Genomic DNA, 16,684 nt, shown 5'->3' on the forward strand with positions numbered 1-16,684 from the left:
AAACTAAATCACTTGGTATAATCAACAAATGCAGTGGTTAAATTATATGCAAATAAATAATTACTACCAAATAAATTTACGAAAAAAGAAAGCTGCTACAGTTACAGTTATACTTTTACATATGCAAAAAAGAAATATTAGGTAGCACCCATTTTTAAAAAAAGGAAAGTGCATGGATTCTTTCATGCTGTGCTACCTAAACTTGTTTTAAAAGATTTGAGGTTTCCTAATTACACACGCGCATGTCTGCAATTCAATTTGAAAATTGGACATACTAAGGCTGCGTTTCGATATTCACTGCCAGTACTGAAAATCTGTAGTTTACGTCACACACATACACTGTAGAATTTCAGTACTGGCATTGAATATCGAAACGCAGCCTTAGTTGGAGCAGACATATTTAAGCAACGTCACATTAGGGAATAGGGAACCTATAAATGTAATTGTTGATAACAAAAAAAATGTTTTCGACCGTGTTTGCATTTTCTACGTTTGCATAACATTAATAGGTTCTAATTTTATGCAATGCGAACATATCCCTTACTTTAATCGTTGATTAAAGTTTAATCGGAGTTGATTGAAGTAGTCCTAAGGATTGTAAGCTCATCGCACATAAAATTGCATAAGCTGCATAGCATAAGACTGCTGGACCAATAAGCATCTCATGTAAATCAATATAATAACTTTATGTTGGCTGCTCATTGGTTTAGCAGTCTTATGCTATGCATATACAGCCTATGCAATTTCATGTGCGATGGGTTTTAGTAAAGCATATTCAACTTTAAGTATTTCTTTGCCATATGAAGTTAATATTTTAAACATAAATAAACAATTTTCATTTGTTGTATAAATAAATTTAATTATTTAAATGATCATTTATTTATCATTACAACAAATTTAAAGAAATTAAGAAAATTAAGAAAAAGTTAATAAGGAAGGGAAGAAAGAAAAAAGAGATTATAAAAAAAGAAAAAAGAAGAAAGGAAGAAATTTAAAAAAGGAAGAAGAAAGGAAAGAATTCAGAAAAAGTAAGTTACAACTTTTTGCATCTCACTATTTGCTTTCTCTCTTACTAATTGCTTTCGCTCTTTTTTAATTGCCGTTTTATTTTTTATTTTATCGTTCTTCTTCTCTAGTTCTTTCGTGCACTCTCGCATTCTCTCGCTCTATCAGTCTCTCTTTTTCTTTCTCTCTTACTCTCGCACTGTCTCGCTCTCAAACGTTTCTGTACTCTCGTACCCTCGTACTCTTTCTCACTCTACCGCTCTATCGCTTTCTCGCGCTGTCTTGCTCTGTCACTCTCTCGTGCTCCCGTTATCTCACACTTTTTCGCGCTCTCTTACTCTCTCGCTTGTTCTCTCTCTCTCTTTCTCTCTCTCTCTCTCTCTCTCTCTCTCTCTCTCTCTCTCTCTCTCTCTCTCTCTCTCTCCATGCTATTTCGCTCTTTTCTGCGCTTCTGTGCTCTCGTGCTCTCGCACTCTCTCGTGTTCTTTTGCCCCCAGAAAAGAAGTTAAGAAAAGAAAGAAAGCTTTGAGTAACTTTGTAAATAAAAATCTTTATTTTTAATTAAAATTTAAAATAATTTGGATTTTTTAGATTTTTTAATTTTTATTTTTTCTTTTAAATACTTATGCGACCTTACTATTCTAGCAATGTGCAACAAAGCGTTGGTTTCCTTTATACAATGCATATTAAAGATAACATCAAATAACTTATAACAATTTTAAATTAATAATACAATAAGATTATATAATACAATAATAATATATAGAATTTATAAATTTCAGTTAAAAATTATTTTAAAAATATATAAAAATGAATTTTGAAGACAAATTTTCAAAAAATGTAAATATTTATGAACCGAAAGAAAATATAAATGATAATTTATTAAATCAGTCGATAGCTGATGAAATTCTTAATGAAGATGATTTATTAAATCAGTTAACACCAAATGATGTTTTAGATAAAATTGAAATATATGATTCAACCGTGTAAGTAACTTATTATAATGTATAAACAATTAATTCTTTACAAATCACATTTTCATTACATTATATCATAATAAAAAAAACATAACAAATATAAACATAACAAATATAACAGTAAAGTCAACATAACATAATTATAACAGTAAAATAAACATAACATAATTATAACGATAATAATATAAATATAATAATAATAATTTATATAATATTCTATAATTTTTACAGAGAAGTAATCGGTTACGTTGACAGTATTGAATCTCCACGTATTGTTGGCAATAACCAACAATACAAATTTTTAAAATTTTTTATTAATAATAGTGCCGGGAGAAAAATCCAAATTGTAGCTTGGAATGATGACGTGGATCGAGTAGAACAACTGATTCAATCAAATTTTGTATTTTTTTCGAATAATTTTGTTTTTTATCTTTTTATGTTATCTTTTTTTCTATTAAATGATTGTATTATAATATTAAAATACTTTTGAAAAGGTTGTTCATTTAGACGGAGTACAAGCAAGAATGCCAAAAATTAATATGTACAATAATGGAAATGTTCCTTACAAACTGTTAATCCGAAAAAATACGGTAATCACTAATCTAGGGAAATATCATCCCAAATTAGAGCAAATCGCTCCAAAACCTGTTACATTAAGTGAGGTCGTAAACACCTCACAATGTATTAGTAAGTTTTGTATATTATTAATTTAAGTTTTAACACATTTATAACTATATATTTCTAACTTATATAATAATAATTATAATTATAATTCTAACTTATATAATAATAATAATTTTTCATATTTTTACAGTTTTGGAAGCATACATTAAAACAAATTTTGCGTCAATTTTTAATACTAAACTAAATAAAAACATAGGTTGCGGTTCAATTACTGACGGAACATACAAAGTAGAAGTTCATATAACCAATTTTGACACAGAAAAATATGCTGCTTTAAAATTTAACAAAGGAGACAAAATTGAAATTGTCGGAACGATGCAAAATTCAGGTAATACAGTTTTATAAAGATATAGAAATAATATTAATAATAAATAATAATATAATATAATTTAAAATAATAATAATTTTCAGCAGTTAACAACAAGCAAAATAATAACAGTTTAAAATAATTTTTAATAGATTTTTATTCATTTCTTTATTACTATTATTTTAATTATTTATTCCTTTATTATTTATTTTACTTTCATACATAATATATTTTTGTATGTAAAAATATATATTACATATCTTTTAAGTAAGCTTGTTATTTAATTATTTGTTTATTACTACCATTTTTATTTTTTTTTCTTATTGCTTTTTTATTTTTTTTGTTTTATTTTTTTTACTTTTTTCTTTTTTGTTTTTATATTAAATTTATAATCTAATAATTAATAAATTAATTTTACAGCTGTTCCACCATATTTTGTAATTAACGACATAAAAGACATAAAACGCAAAGAAGGAAAAATGTCTTTAATTCAATTAGTTAGAGTTATTGAAACACCTCAAAAAAGAAAAGCGGAAGACGATCAAGTAAATAAAATTGCAATGCCAGATACATATAAAGACCAACTTAAAAAATAATAAAATAATAATAACTAATAATTAACATAATACTAATTTAAAAAAAAAATATGGTACATTATGTACTTGTTTTACTACTATTTTACATAAAAAATAAATAATTCTAATATTTTTCAGAGACAAAATAAAAGGAACTCTACATAAATTAAACAAAGAAAATTAAAATTAAATTTATGCTTTATATTTATAAATTATATTAAAAAAATATTGTTAATTATATTAATAAGTTAATAAATAAAAGTTAATTAATATTTACATTAAAATTAAAATTATTATGTACTTGTTATTTTTACATACAATAAATAATTGTAATATTTTTCAGAGATAAAATAAAAAGAACTCTACATAAATTAAACAAAGAAAATTAAAATTAAATTTATGTTTATATTTATAAATTATATAAAAAATATTGTTAATTATATTAATAAGTTAATAAATAAAGTTAATTAATATTTACATTAAAATTAAAATTATTTTATATTTATATTTTACATTAAATAAAAATAATAAAATATATTTTATTATTATATATATATATATTATTAATAATTATAATATATAATTATATTATTATTGCCGCACCTAACGAAAACTTTATTTATCAAGTATTATTTACTATTTAATTAAATAGTAAATAATACTTAATAAAGTTTTTTTTTAGTTATTTTCCTTAAGGGAAATAACTATATCAAAAAAAATAGAAATACGAGATTTATTTTCTAAAAAAAACTTTAAAAAATCCTTGCATTTTTTTTTTACCATATATCAAAAACCGCAACCTATGTTATAAGTAAGACATAAAATGACATAACTTATACAATGTGTTTAAAAAGTTTATTAGAAAATAGTGAGATTAGATGAGATTTTCCAAAGGTAAATAATTCTTTATTATTATAATAATTATTTGATTATTGAAGAAGTTATGATGGACGATTATTGATAATAGATTTGTTGATGAGCACACACGTCACATGTATATTAGTTACAGGAACATTACCGGAATCGGCGTTAAAGTATTGAACCAGACCGGCTATACGATACGCGTAACCGTATTCGTTGTCATACCTGCAAAAAGACACGTTATTTCAGAATCAAATCTCTATCAAAATTTTATTACAATCCAAGAAAACCTGCATCATAATATTACAATTATTGAAATTTCTAAATAGAGTTTTATTACAACGTTGATGGCGTTATTACTAGGCGATTAATAAAAGTGCTGGTCTGCGGAATGCCCGCCTTGGCGTCAAACACAAGAATAAGTCGTATGGTTGAAGTCCAATGACACGCAGACTTCCTCCGTGTATCCAAGCAAGTCTCTCCCCTCCACCGCTTCTTTCATCGCCTCTTTCCTTCGTAAATAGCATTTACATAAACTGTAATTAAAAAGAATAATTTTTAAGGATAAGGCTAGCTTGGAATTATTTTCGATGATGACACGTTTTTCCTGACAGACCAAGTTCTCATCAATCCTCCATTAATAATCGTCTGTCTTAACTTTTTCAATAATCAGATTATTATTATAGTAGTAAAGGATTACTTACCTTTGGTCTCGTTAATAAACTCGCGTGGCACCACGTCACATATACATTCTCGATAATAACCTCGCGTGGCACACGCGTCACATGTACATAACATACATGTACATAACATCTTCGCGCTGACAGCTCTCTCGCAGCACGAAGTGAGCTAAGCGAGAGAACCAATCAGATCATCGCGGAAAAGAGTTAATAATAATTCGAGACTTTCGAGAAGACTTCGAGAGATGCGAGTATCGATTTAACATGCCTTTTTTTAGAAAGGACTAGAACATGCACGCGCTTCGCGCGCGCCAACTGTTATTTTTTTATTTGTTATTACTCTGCATAATAAAATTACTACCGCATATAATATATACACAACTTGTTTATTTCTTGTACTTCTCAAACTTTGGAAGGGGGTTACATGGCATGATTACATATTTACATAGAATTTTTAACAACTATTTACGCTCATTTCTCGTCTCTAATACATTTTTCATTCATTTTGTACCTATATCAATCTCTGATAATATTTTACTAATAGAGAAATTTTGTTAGCATTTCTGTAAATAATTTTTATACGGTTGTAAAATTCATCGTTTTAAGATAGATTTTCCAGAGAAATAACCATCAAATCGACATCAATTTGATTTAATCAATGCAATTTATATCAATTCTCTCTTAATTTGATATCAATTCGATGGGTTATTTTTCACCGAGTTATGCGTGTTACTGTAAAATTGGCACCGCAAGTTTTCATAAGAGTTCTACTTGCACCCCAAGTAGTTCTAGAGTTTCTGATAAATTTCAGAAATAGTTCCGTTGATTTAGTTAAAAAAAAATGAAATTTTAAAAAATGAGGTGCTAACTTCCCGTGGCACCTCATTAATAAAAATTGAACGTTTTAACAGCAGTTCTACTTGCACCCGCAATAGTTCTAGAGTTCCTGATAGATTTTAACAATAGTTCTGTACATTAAATATATTTAAGCAATTTTCTAATTTGGCTGTTGGCACCGCACCACAAGAGTAAAGTACCATTGTCTGGCGAGTTTCAGCCAACTTTATGGCATTTTCTAACAATTTTGCAATAATGTTCCAAAGCTTTTTGTAGGTTTTGTCGACAGTTCCGGTCTTTAAGCATTCTTAAACAATTTTTTTATTAGACGGCTGGCACCGTATTAAAAGAGTAAACTCTTTTTTTATAGCGAGTTCCAGACGAGTACATAGCATTCTCCATAGCAATATATTTCTACAATAGTTCCAAAGCTTTTTGCAAGTTTTGTCCACAGTTCAGGCCTTTATGCATTTTTAAACAATTTTTTATTTGATTCTGGCTCGTACTATTAGATATGAATACTACGTTATTGTATTTAAACTTCAGCCAATTTTATGGTATCTAATATGTATGTGTTAGTAATGTAATTGACATTTTTTAAATTTTAGAGTTGGGTTAGTTAATCTATTTTTTAACTAACAAAGGAACCTCGCAAACTCGAAAATTCTGATTTTAATGAAACTTGGCGTAAATGTAGAGGGGGTAAATACATGAATTTAGGAATTTTTAGTTGGTGCTTATAAACGGTTTGAAGGGGTGAAACCACCTTTCAAAGTTGAGACGTTTTTGCGTTTTCTCGATATATCTCGCAAACTAAACAAAATATAAAAAAATGTTTCATACAAAAGTCTTACAGTATAAATATTTCTATTTAACTGTGTTATTTATTTTTTCAGAAAAAATTTATTTTTCAAAGTTTTTTTTTGAAAAAAAATTTTTTTTAAATAATAAATAGAACAGTTAAATAGAGATATTTATACTGTAAGACTTTTGTATGAAATATTTTTTTATATTTTGTTTAGTTTGCGAGATATATCGAGAAAACGCAAAAATGTCTCATCTTTGAAGGGTGGTTTCACTCCTTTAAACTGTTTATAAGCACCAACTAAAAATTTTTAAATTCATGTATTTACCCTCTCTACATTTATGCCAAGTTTCATTAAAATCAAAATTTTTGGGTTCGCGAGGTTCCCTTGTAAGTTAATGAAATTTAATTGATTATGAAATTAATTCTATTATGTTAAAAGTTACGTAAATATATACTAATTCTATTAAATTTACGTTAAGATTAATTTGTTTGTAGTTAAAATAAAAGTTAATTTTGAGAAACTTTTTTATATTAAATTAAAAGGCCATATGATTTGTTTAAGTTAAATTACCAACATAATTACAGTATTGAGCGTCAAATATATTTAATTTTAATATAATATTTTATTTGTAAATTAACTTACAATGTCGCTCTATTGTTAACCAGTAATTCATGACATGTATAAATACTTATCGTGAGAGGTTTAGAAAGAGGTTACGTATAAATACAATTGTTAGTCAAATGAACTGTCGACAAAACCTACAAAAAGCTTTGGAACTATTGCAGAACTATTGAAAAATACTATGTACTCGTCTGGAACTTGCTATAAAATGGTAGTTTACTCTTGTAGTGCTGTGCCAGCCGTCTAATAAAAAAATTATTAAAAAATGCTTAAAGACGGAAACTGTCGACGAAATCTACAAAAGCTTTGGAATTATTGCAGAACTGTTAGAGAAGGCCACAAAGTTGGCCGAAATTCGCTAAACAAGAGTACTTTACTCTTGTGAAGCGGTGCCAACAGCCAAATTAAAAGATTGTTTAAATATATTTAATGTACGGAACTATTGCTAAAATTTATCGGAAACTTTAGAACTATTACGGGTGCAAGTAGAACACTACAGGTGCTGTTAAAACGTTCAATTTTTATTAATAAGGTGCCAGGAAAAATAGCAGCTCATTTTTTAAATTTCATTTTTTTTAACTACATCAACGGAACTATTTCTGAAACTTATCAGGACCTCTAGGACTATTTGGGGTGCAAGTAGAACTGTCATGAAAACTTGCGGTGCCAACTTCACAGTGACTAACACAGTGGGTCGTGCTGTAGCTAAAGCGGCTCACCGCTTCTTTTAGTGCGCTCTCTTTCGTACAAATTGAAAAATTTGTATTTTGTTTATCCACTCGAGATATCCAAAAACTATAATAGACTTTATTTCACCTTTATTTTACTGTTCTTTTAAATTTTATTTTTTTTATATTAAATAATTTTTTTCATCTTTTTGTGCATATAAATATTTAGTACACAATATCATGTTTTTTGGTAAAAAAAAAAGTTATATGATCTTTTTATATTAATAGATCCTTTTTATTATTTTGTGCATAATATTATTAACATAAAACTACTTTTTCTATTTTTTTTTAGATCTTTACTGTCTTTTAATTTTTTTTTCCTTATATAATAAATAAATTCCTTCATTATTTTGTGCAAAAAAGTATTGAGATAAAGTAATCAAAAAGTAAATATTTTATAAAATATTTTATAGCTTAGTTTTTTGTATAATAAGAAATATTTTGGAACATACAAATTACAAAATATTTTCTAAAATATTCATTTTTTATTATTTTATTTTAATAATTTATATTATGCACAAAATAAGAAAGAAATCAATTGATATAAAAAAAACCACATAGCTGTTTTTACAAAAAACTATGACATTTTGTGCATATAAATATTTGTTGAAATATTACGTTTTTTTTTTTTTTTTTTTTTTTTTTTTTTTTTTGTAAAAACAGTTATGTGGTCTTTTTATGCCAATAGATTCTTATTATTTTATGTATAATATTATTACAATAAAACGATAAAAAATGAATATTTTACGAAATATTTTATAATTTGTGTAAAACATTTCTTGTTATGCAAAAAACTAAACTATAAAATATTTCGTAAAATATTCATTTTTTATTATTTTATTTTAATAATATTATGTATAAAACAATAAGAACAATCTATTTTTATAAAAAGACCACATAACTGTTTTTTATAAAAAAGTATGATATTCTAACAAATATTTATATGCACAAAATGTCATGGTTTTTTATTTTTTTCTTATTTTGTGCATATTATTAAAATAAAATGATAAAAAATAAATATTTTACAAAATATTTTATAATTTATTTATAAAATTTTCTCTATTATACAGAAAACGATGTTGTTTTTTTTTTTAAATATATAAATGGAGAAAAAGAGAGAGAGAGAAAAAGAAGAAAAACAAATATAAAACCAGGTAATAATGTCAAAAATATACATAGTTATTTTTTAAAAATTATATTTATATAAAAAACAATTATTAATATCATGTTTTTTGTAAAAACAGTTTTGTGATTTTTTGTATCAATTGATTTTTTTTCTTATTTTATGCATAATATTATTAAAATAAAATGAATATTTTACAAAATATTTTATAGTTTTTTCATAGTTTTTTTTTGCATAACAGAAAATATTTCATACAAATTATAAAGTGTTTTGTAAAATATTTATTTTTTATCATTTTATTTTAAAAATATTATGCACAAAATAAGAGAAAGGATTAATTGGTATAAAAAAACTACATAACTGTTTTTACAAAAAAACATAATATTATGTAATATTTATATGCACAAAACATCATGGTTTTTTTCTTGTTAGAACACTTACGTGGTTTTCTTATACCAATTGATTCTTTCTCTTATTTTGTGCACATTATTAAAATAAAATCATAAAAAGTGAACATTTTGCAAAATATTTCATAGTTTCATTTTTTGCAAAAAGGAAACATTTTATACAAATTATTAAGTATTTCGTAAAATATTTATTTTTCATCATTTTATTTTAATATTATAAAAAACCACATAACTGTTTTTACAAAAAAACATGATGTGTATTAAGTATTATATTATAAATATATTTTTTATATAAATGACTTTTTTGTAAAAACAGCTATGCATTTTTTTATATCATTACCTGATTTTGTATTTGTTTTTTTTTCTTCTTTCTTTTCCTTTCTCTCTCTTTATTTCTCTCTGTATTTATCTCTGAAAAAACTTAGTATTGTGTAATAAATATTATTTCATAAATAATTATGTTTTTCATATAAATAATATTAAAAGATAAGTATGTATTTTTTTCATATCATTAACTGGATTTATATTTCTTTTCTTCTTTCCTTTCCCGCCCCTCTCTCCTTCTCTCTCTCGCTCTCTATTTATCAATCTATTTCCGTCTTTTTCTTGTCTATTTTTCGATTACAAATATATAATCCTAGAATTTACACACACACACACACACACACACACACACACACACACACACACACACACACACACACACACACATATGTTATATAAATTGTTAAGAAATAGTTAAATATCATAATTGGATTATATAAATTACAACTTACTTGATCGACTCTTTTCACCAAATTTGACAGCTGTCAAAATTCAATCGCAATGACAGCTACTCTCGACTAAACTGTCAAACCACGACTCTCGCACACGAAGCGAGTCAAGCGCGAGACAGCCAATCGCGATCGGAATAAAGCGGCAACAATGCAATCGCGATTAGCAGGCAACTTTAGGGTTACATGGCTATTTTATAAGAGGATAAAGGGTTCTACTTTGAGAATCCCTAGGCGAAAGTTGATTTGTTAAGTGTGAACCTTTTATATCGCATGAAAACCAAACATGTTTTTTTAATTGAAAAAAGTAAAAGTTTGTCATCATTTTTCACAAGTTTCTTGTTAAAATCTTGCTAATATTAATCCAGATTCTTAAAGTTTATTCTTTTCTAAGCAATTTATAAAAAACATGTCGATACGATGTTGATTGCACACGAGTTTGAAATTTACACTGCATTTTAGGGTATTTTAGTGAATAAATACGGTATTTTTTTAATATCATAAATTTTGAGTATCAATATGATATTGCACATTGATTTTATTTGTGTTTAACTCAATCATACCGCCGTCATTAGAGTGGCCCAATGTGCACCACGTGGAGATTGACAGTCGGATTTTGCACATCATGTGGCTTTGAAATTCATCGGTGGAAGTTTGCACTAACTGATCTGAATATAACGGATAGCTGACACGCTAATTTTACTGAAGTCAACAGAAGGTTCGCCATTTTAGCAGCCTGCTCAGATCACACAGACATACATAAATATACACATACTCATACATAAAAAATAAAAGTTCGAATTTCATTTAAAAAAATCGGCCCTTTTCATATAATGTGTAAAATTCGATCAACTTCTACGTGGTGCACATCGGGTCACTCTGATGACGGCAGTATGATTGAGTTAAACACGAATAAAATCAATGTGCAATATCATATTAATATTGAAATTCATAATATTTAAAGAATACTGTATTTATTCTTTAAAAGATCCTAAAATGCAGTGCAAGTTTCAAACTCGTGTGCAATCAACAGAAAACATTGTATCGACATGTTTTTTTTAATTGCTTAGAAAAAAATGAACTTTAAGAATCTAGATTAATATTAGATTTTAACGAGAAACTTGTGAAAAATAATGACAAACTTTTACTTTTTTCAATTTAAAAAAAAACACGTTTGGTTTTCATGCGATACAAAAGATTCACACTTAACAAATCAAACTTTCGCCTAGGAATTCTCAAAGTAGAGTTTTTGCCCTTTAATTAAAAAAAGTTATATGTAATTTGGATGATTTTTCGCAAAATTGCATCACTTTGAAGATTGCCTAAAAATTTGGTCAAAATTTGTGTCCTTGTTTTTTTGCGCCAGTGTATATTTACAGCCAATTCGTCCAAAAGTACTTTTCCATGAGAAAATTACGGAGTCCTTTTGCTTTTATTAAAATGTTATAAAAATTTTTTTTAAGAATTTTTTTTTAAGAATCAAGTAAAATGAAATACAATTATGTATAATATAATTAATATATTAAAAAAATAATTTAAGATAAGATTTTTAGTATTTGAGACATTATCAGTAATTGGACCATTTACTTTGTTAATTACATTGAAAATATGTATGCATACGTGCATGCACACTTGTATTTAGTGAAGATTCATTTTGTCAGATTTATATATAAAAATCAGTAAATACATTATTTAAGCAGGTAATAAAAAGTCGATGAATGTTACAGTTACACCTGGGAAGTCTTGTAAAAGCATCGAAGCGTCAATAGTTTCTGCAAATGGATGTCCCACTACGGACGTCACAGATACGATAAAACCGATAGATACCTCGACGGCGCATTTCCCCACGTATTCAACGAATTTTGCGTCCAACAATACAAATTATCCACCGGCATTTCCACCTACAAACGTTTCGATTCCTCCTCCTGTGAATACAATGAATCATATCGTGCCAACGATACATCATATAGGATCAACTGCTGCTATTCGCCCTACACCACCGTCGGCACCACCTTCTGCCAATCAGACCACGTTCCAACCATATTCTTATTCGACAAATGCGTCATATTTTTCAGCGAATAATCCAATTCCGTCAGCTGCACCGCCGCGTAACTATTATCCACCACAACCATAACGGAAAACAGTATATCGCACATCCAATGTAAACTGTATCAACATCATCTAATATACAGGCTGCATTAAACATTAGAATAATGAAAACCTTAATTCTACTGTAAAGAATGACTCTTAAAGCAGATGAAATTTCGCCTATTTGGGGCTCGCGATTTTGGACCCGAATTGTGAGCTAAATGATATCTTATGGTGAGATTAATTATAAGTTGAGTCCACTTTTCGTTTCGAAGATGTGAAGGATTAAACTTGCTATTCGGACTCGTTTAACAAACCAATAACAATCGTAAAAAGTGCTTTACAAAAATCAATTTTGTAACTAATTGTTATAAACAAATTATTAAAAATTGTAGAAGAAAACTAATTACAGCAATAGATTCTATTGGAAAAATTAAAGGAACAATTTTTTTAAATCGTGCTTTATTTATGGAAAAAAGAATAAATAATATAAATTATTGAAATTGTTCCTATCAACAACGGGTAGACAGCAAGGTTTAGCTAAGCATTAACAATAAGAAAAGGAATACAAGTATGAAAAATATTTCTTACAAAAAACAATTTTACAATTAGCTTGGTTAAGTTTATTGAGCTTTTTTGCATAATAAGTGTGATTTAAGAAAAAGTCATACATGTTTATTTAGAGTTTTTTCATAGAATCGATGGATATAATCAGTTTTTTTCTACAGTCAATTTTTAATAATTTGTTTATGACAATTAATTACAAATTAGTTACAAAATTGATTTTTGCAAAGCGTTTATTATTATAGAAATGAATATGTTTATGCAGCTTGTAACTTTGATTCATGCTAATGTTATATTATAACTTCTATTTAATGTAAATTGCGTTTATATGGTCACGTTTATCTTATTCTTATCAAGTTGGAATAGTTATTTTCTTTGCCTTCTGTACACTGGAATACCTTACAAAATAATAAAATTAAAATATTTAATTTTTATGGTTGATATTATCGTCATTGCATGCGTCCGTTTACACCTTTTTATGTTGATATAGTAACCTTAAGCCTCTTTACCAAACGACTTTAAGAGGATGCTGGACTGTTTCTCAAACTTGATCGGGATCGATAATTTCGTCATTTGTGCACATTACTAAAAGATTTTGTATGAGATTATGTATTTCTTTTATAGATTTGGAAATTCTTTTTCAGAATTAAAGTACACAATATCAATCTGTAAATTGGATTTTGTATCGAGAACAAGAGGGTGCCGTTAGCGCACGATGCGATAGCGCACATTCCAATAGCACACATAAAGATTTAGTAAATTCCCGATAGCACACGTTCCGATATCGCACAGTAAAAAAGGTATATTAGCCTAATAGCGCGCATAAAGGAAAAAGCGCATTATCCCAATAGCGCACGTCCCGATATCGCATAATGAAAGGGCACATTATTCCGATAGCGCACAAAGTAAAAACCACATTATCCCGATAGCGCACGTCCCGATATCGCATAATGAAAGGGCACATTATTCCGATAGCGTACAAAGTAAAAACCACATTATCCCGATAGCGCACATTCTAATAGCGTGAGTAAGTCTTACAAGGGACCTTACGGGTCATGGATCACCGATTTTTTTTATACTTATAGGATTTGAAGATCAGTACCCGGACTTCAATTTCCTAAAGCAGTACGATGCGCTTCTCAAAAATACTCGAGAAAATCGATTTTGAAGATTTCCGATATCTGTAAGTACAGAAAATTTTAACCTATTGTCAGAGCCGCTCGTAGCCGAGCGCACAGAGCTCTAGTTTCGTAAGCGCGGAGTCGCTGGTTCGATTCTCGCTCTGGCCTCAATTTTTTTTTCATAAGTTAATAAAGTTTTTTTTTTAATCCTATATCTTAACATTTATCAAATTGAAATGCTAATTAATTATTAAATATTTATTCGTTATTTTTTAAATAAAAATTAAATTGGCTCATGTAATACTGACGAGTAATGTCAAATGTATTTATTATTAATATATTTTATAACATGAATTAATAACTCATAAAAATTAAACAACCATTTTTATAAATATTATTTTTGTTTTTTATATTATTTTTGTATTTACTCGTAATCTCTTAAAAAGTATTTCATTTTCTTTAATGTTTTCCATTTTTTGTACCAAATTTTAATTTATTATAAATATTCGCATTTTCAATCAAGTAGTAATTAAAAATAAAAAGATGTTAATTTTTATTTAAAAAATAACGAATAAATATTTAATAATTAATTAGCATTTCAATTTGATAAATGTTAAGATATAGGATTAAAAAAAAAAACTTTATTAACTTATGAAAAAAAAATTGAGGCCAGAGCGAGAATCGAACCAGCGACTCCGCGCTTACGAAACTAGAGCTCTGTGCGCTCGGCTACAAGCGGCTCTGACAATAGGGTAAAATTTTCTGTACTTACAGATATCGGAAATCTTCAAAATCGATTTTCTCTAGTATTTTTGAGAAGCGCATCGTACTACTTTAGAAAATTGAAGTCCGGGTACTGATCTTCAAATCCTATAAGTATAAAAAAAATCGGTGATCTATGACCCGTAAGGTCCCCTTGTTAGATGCGCACAGATCAAAATGGACACAGCAGGCTGAATAAAACGGACACAGTGTTAATCAGACAGAAATAAATTTGTGCAAAATTGTCAATAAAACTTTATAGACACGTAGTGTTTACTAAATGTAGTCGAATGTAAACAGGGGAAGAGGGGAGTGTGAGTGGACTTCGCTACGCGTAGAAAATCGCAAACCCATGTGGTACAGTACAAAGCGTGGACACTCCTTCGATGTGGCCACACACACACACACACACACATACACACAAGGGGGTTCGCGTCCCCCCTCTTCCGCACCCACCCCACTTGTAGGGGTGCCCTGGAAAGTCGCAAATCTATGTGGTAAGTCCGTTTGTTACTGTGTCCGTTTCGCACTGTGTTTGTTTGTTACTGTATCCGTTTCACTCAACCTGTTGTGTCCATTTTGATCTGTGCGCATCTAGGACTTCACGCGCGCTATTAGGATATGCGCTATCAGAATGTGCGTTATCGGGATGTGCGCTATCGAAATGTGCACTATCGGGATGTGCAGTGTCATGATGTGCGCTATCGAAATAATGCGGTTTTTACTTGGTGCACTATTGGGATAATATGCTTCTTTCATTGTGTGATATCGGGATGTGCGCTATCGGAATAATGCGCTTTTTACTTTGTGCGCTTTTGGGCTAATATACCTTTTTTACTATACAATATCGGGACGTGTGCTATCGGGAATTTACTAAATCTTTATGTGTGCTATCGGGATCAGCGCTATCACACCGTACGCTAACGGGACCCTCTCATTGAGAACGTAAAATTTTTTTATATTGCTCTATTTATCGATTTTTTACGCGTATATAACCTAAAGTTTCGCAATTTAGTTTTATTTAGCCATCAAAATCTAATCTTTGAAACTCGACACTGTTCTTGTCGTCTACTAGTCTGAGAATACAAATTTCGGAAATATAAACTGTAGATCTTTTATATTAAGCAAACATTGTTATGATGTGACAGCGAATTAACAATTTTTTTCCGTTTTTGATAGAAATTTCACCCCACAGATTGGTAGTAATGCGTATACTTTCATTCTGGAGGATTTCCAAATTTATAAAAGAAATAAAAGGACATTGCGAAACAAATTACTGTCTTTCTATCGATAAAAAGCCTAGAATACACGATGCTTTTACCTGTTGAATTGCTTCCTTCACCTATGCTATGCGTGCTGAATTTGTTCTTATAATTGTAAGAATCAATCAGGACATATAGCACAGGCGCAAGCAATCCAGCAAATAAGAAAAGCATCATGTGCTCTAGGCTTAATTTATTACATCGATGTAATAACTTTGTTGTAAAGGAACGTTTATACGACATATAACGTCAGTCTTCGGATTAAGTAATTGAATGAAATTAATATTTAAAAATTTTTTTATAATTGAATAAACACGAGTACCCAAATAAATCATTAATAATTAAAAATAAAAAATTATAAGAAATTGAAATAATTTCTAATTGTATTTTTATTTATTCACTTATTAGTTTATTCACTATTTAGTTATTTATTTTTCTGTTACGTCCGGCGGGGTTAGGATCGGAATAGTGGGGCGACGAAAGCAATTAGTAATTTATTT

General features: G+C 28.2%; 1 protein-coding gene across 10 annotated transcripts in view; it reads left to right on the top strand.

The window, feature by feature from the left end:
• Positions 1–13,471, top strand: part of LOC105830634 (cyclin-K) — a 99,783-nt gene extending 86,312 nt beyond the window's left edge. For 6 of the 10 annotated variants that reach the window (XM_036291276.1, XM_036291274.1, XM_036291273.1 and 3 more), the window contains 2 exons: positions 2,797–2,994; positions 12,115–13,471. In XM_036291276.1, coding sequence (XP_036147169.1) covers positions 2,797–2,994; positions 12,115–12,521 — 605 coding nt within the window. In that variant the 3' untranslated portion in view covers positions 12,522–13,471. Of the gene's footprint in view, positions 1–2,796; positions 2,995–3,393; positions 3,726–12,114 lie in introns of those variants that run through there. The other 4 variants (XM_036291278.1, XM_036291279.1, XM_036291281.1 and 1 more) reach the window with 3 other exon arrangements.
• The last annotated feature ends 3,213 nt before the right edge of the window (positions 13,472–16,684 follow it).

Source organism: Monomorium pharaonis, chromosome 8, assembly GCF_013373865.1.
Source record: "Monomorium pharaonis isolate MP-MQ-018 chromosome 8, ASM1337386v2, whole genome shotgun sequence".
Taxonomy (NCBI): domain Eukaryota; kingdom Metazoa; phylum Arthropoda; class Insecta; order Hymenoptera; family Formicidae; genus Monomorium; species Monomorium pharaonis.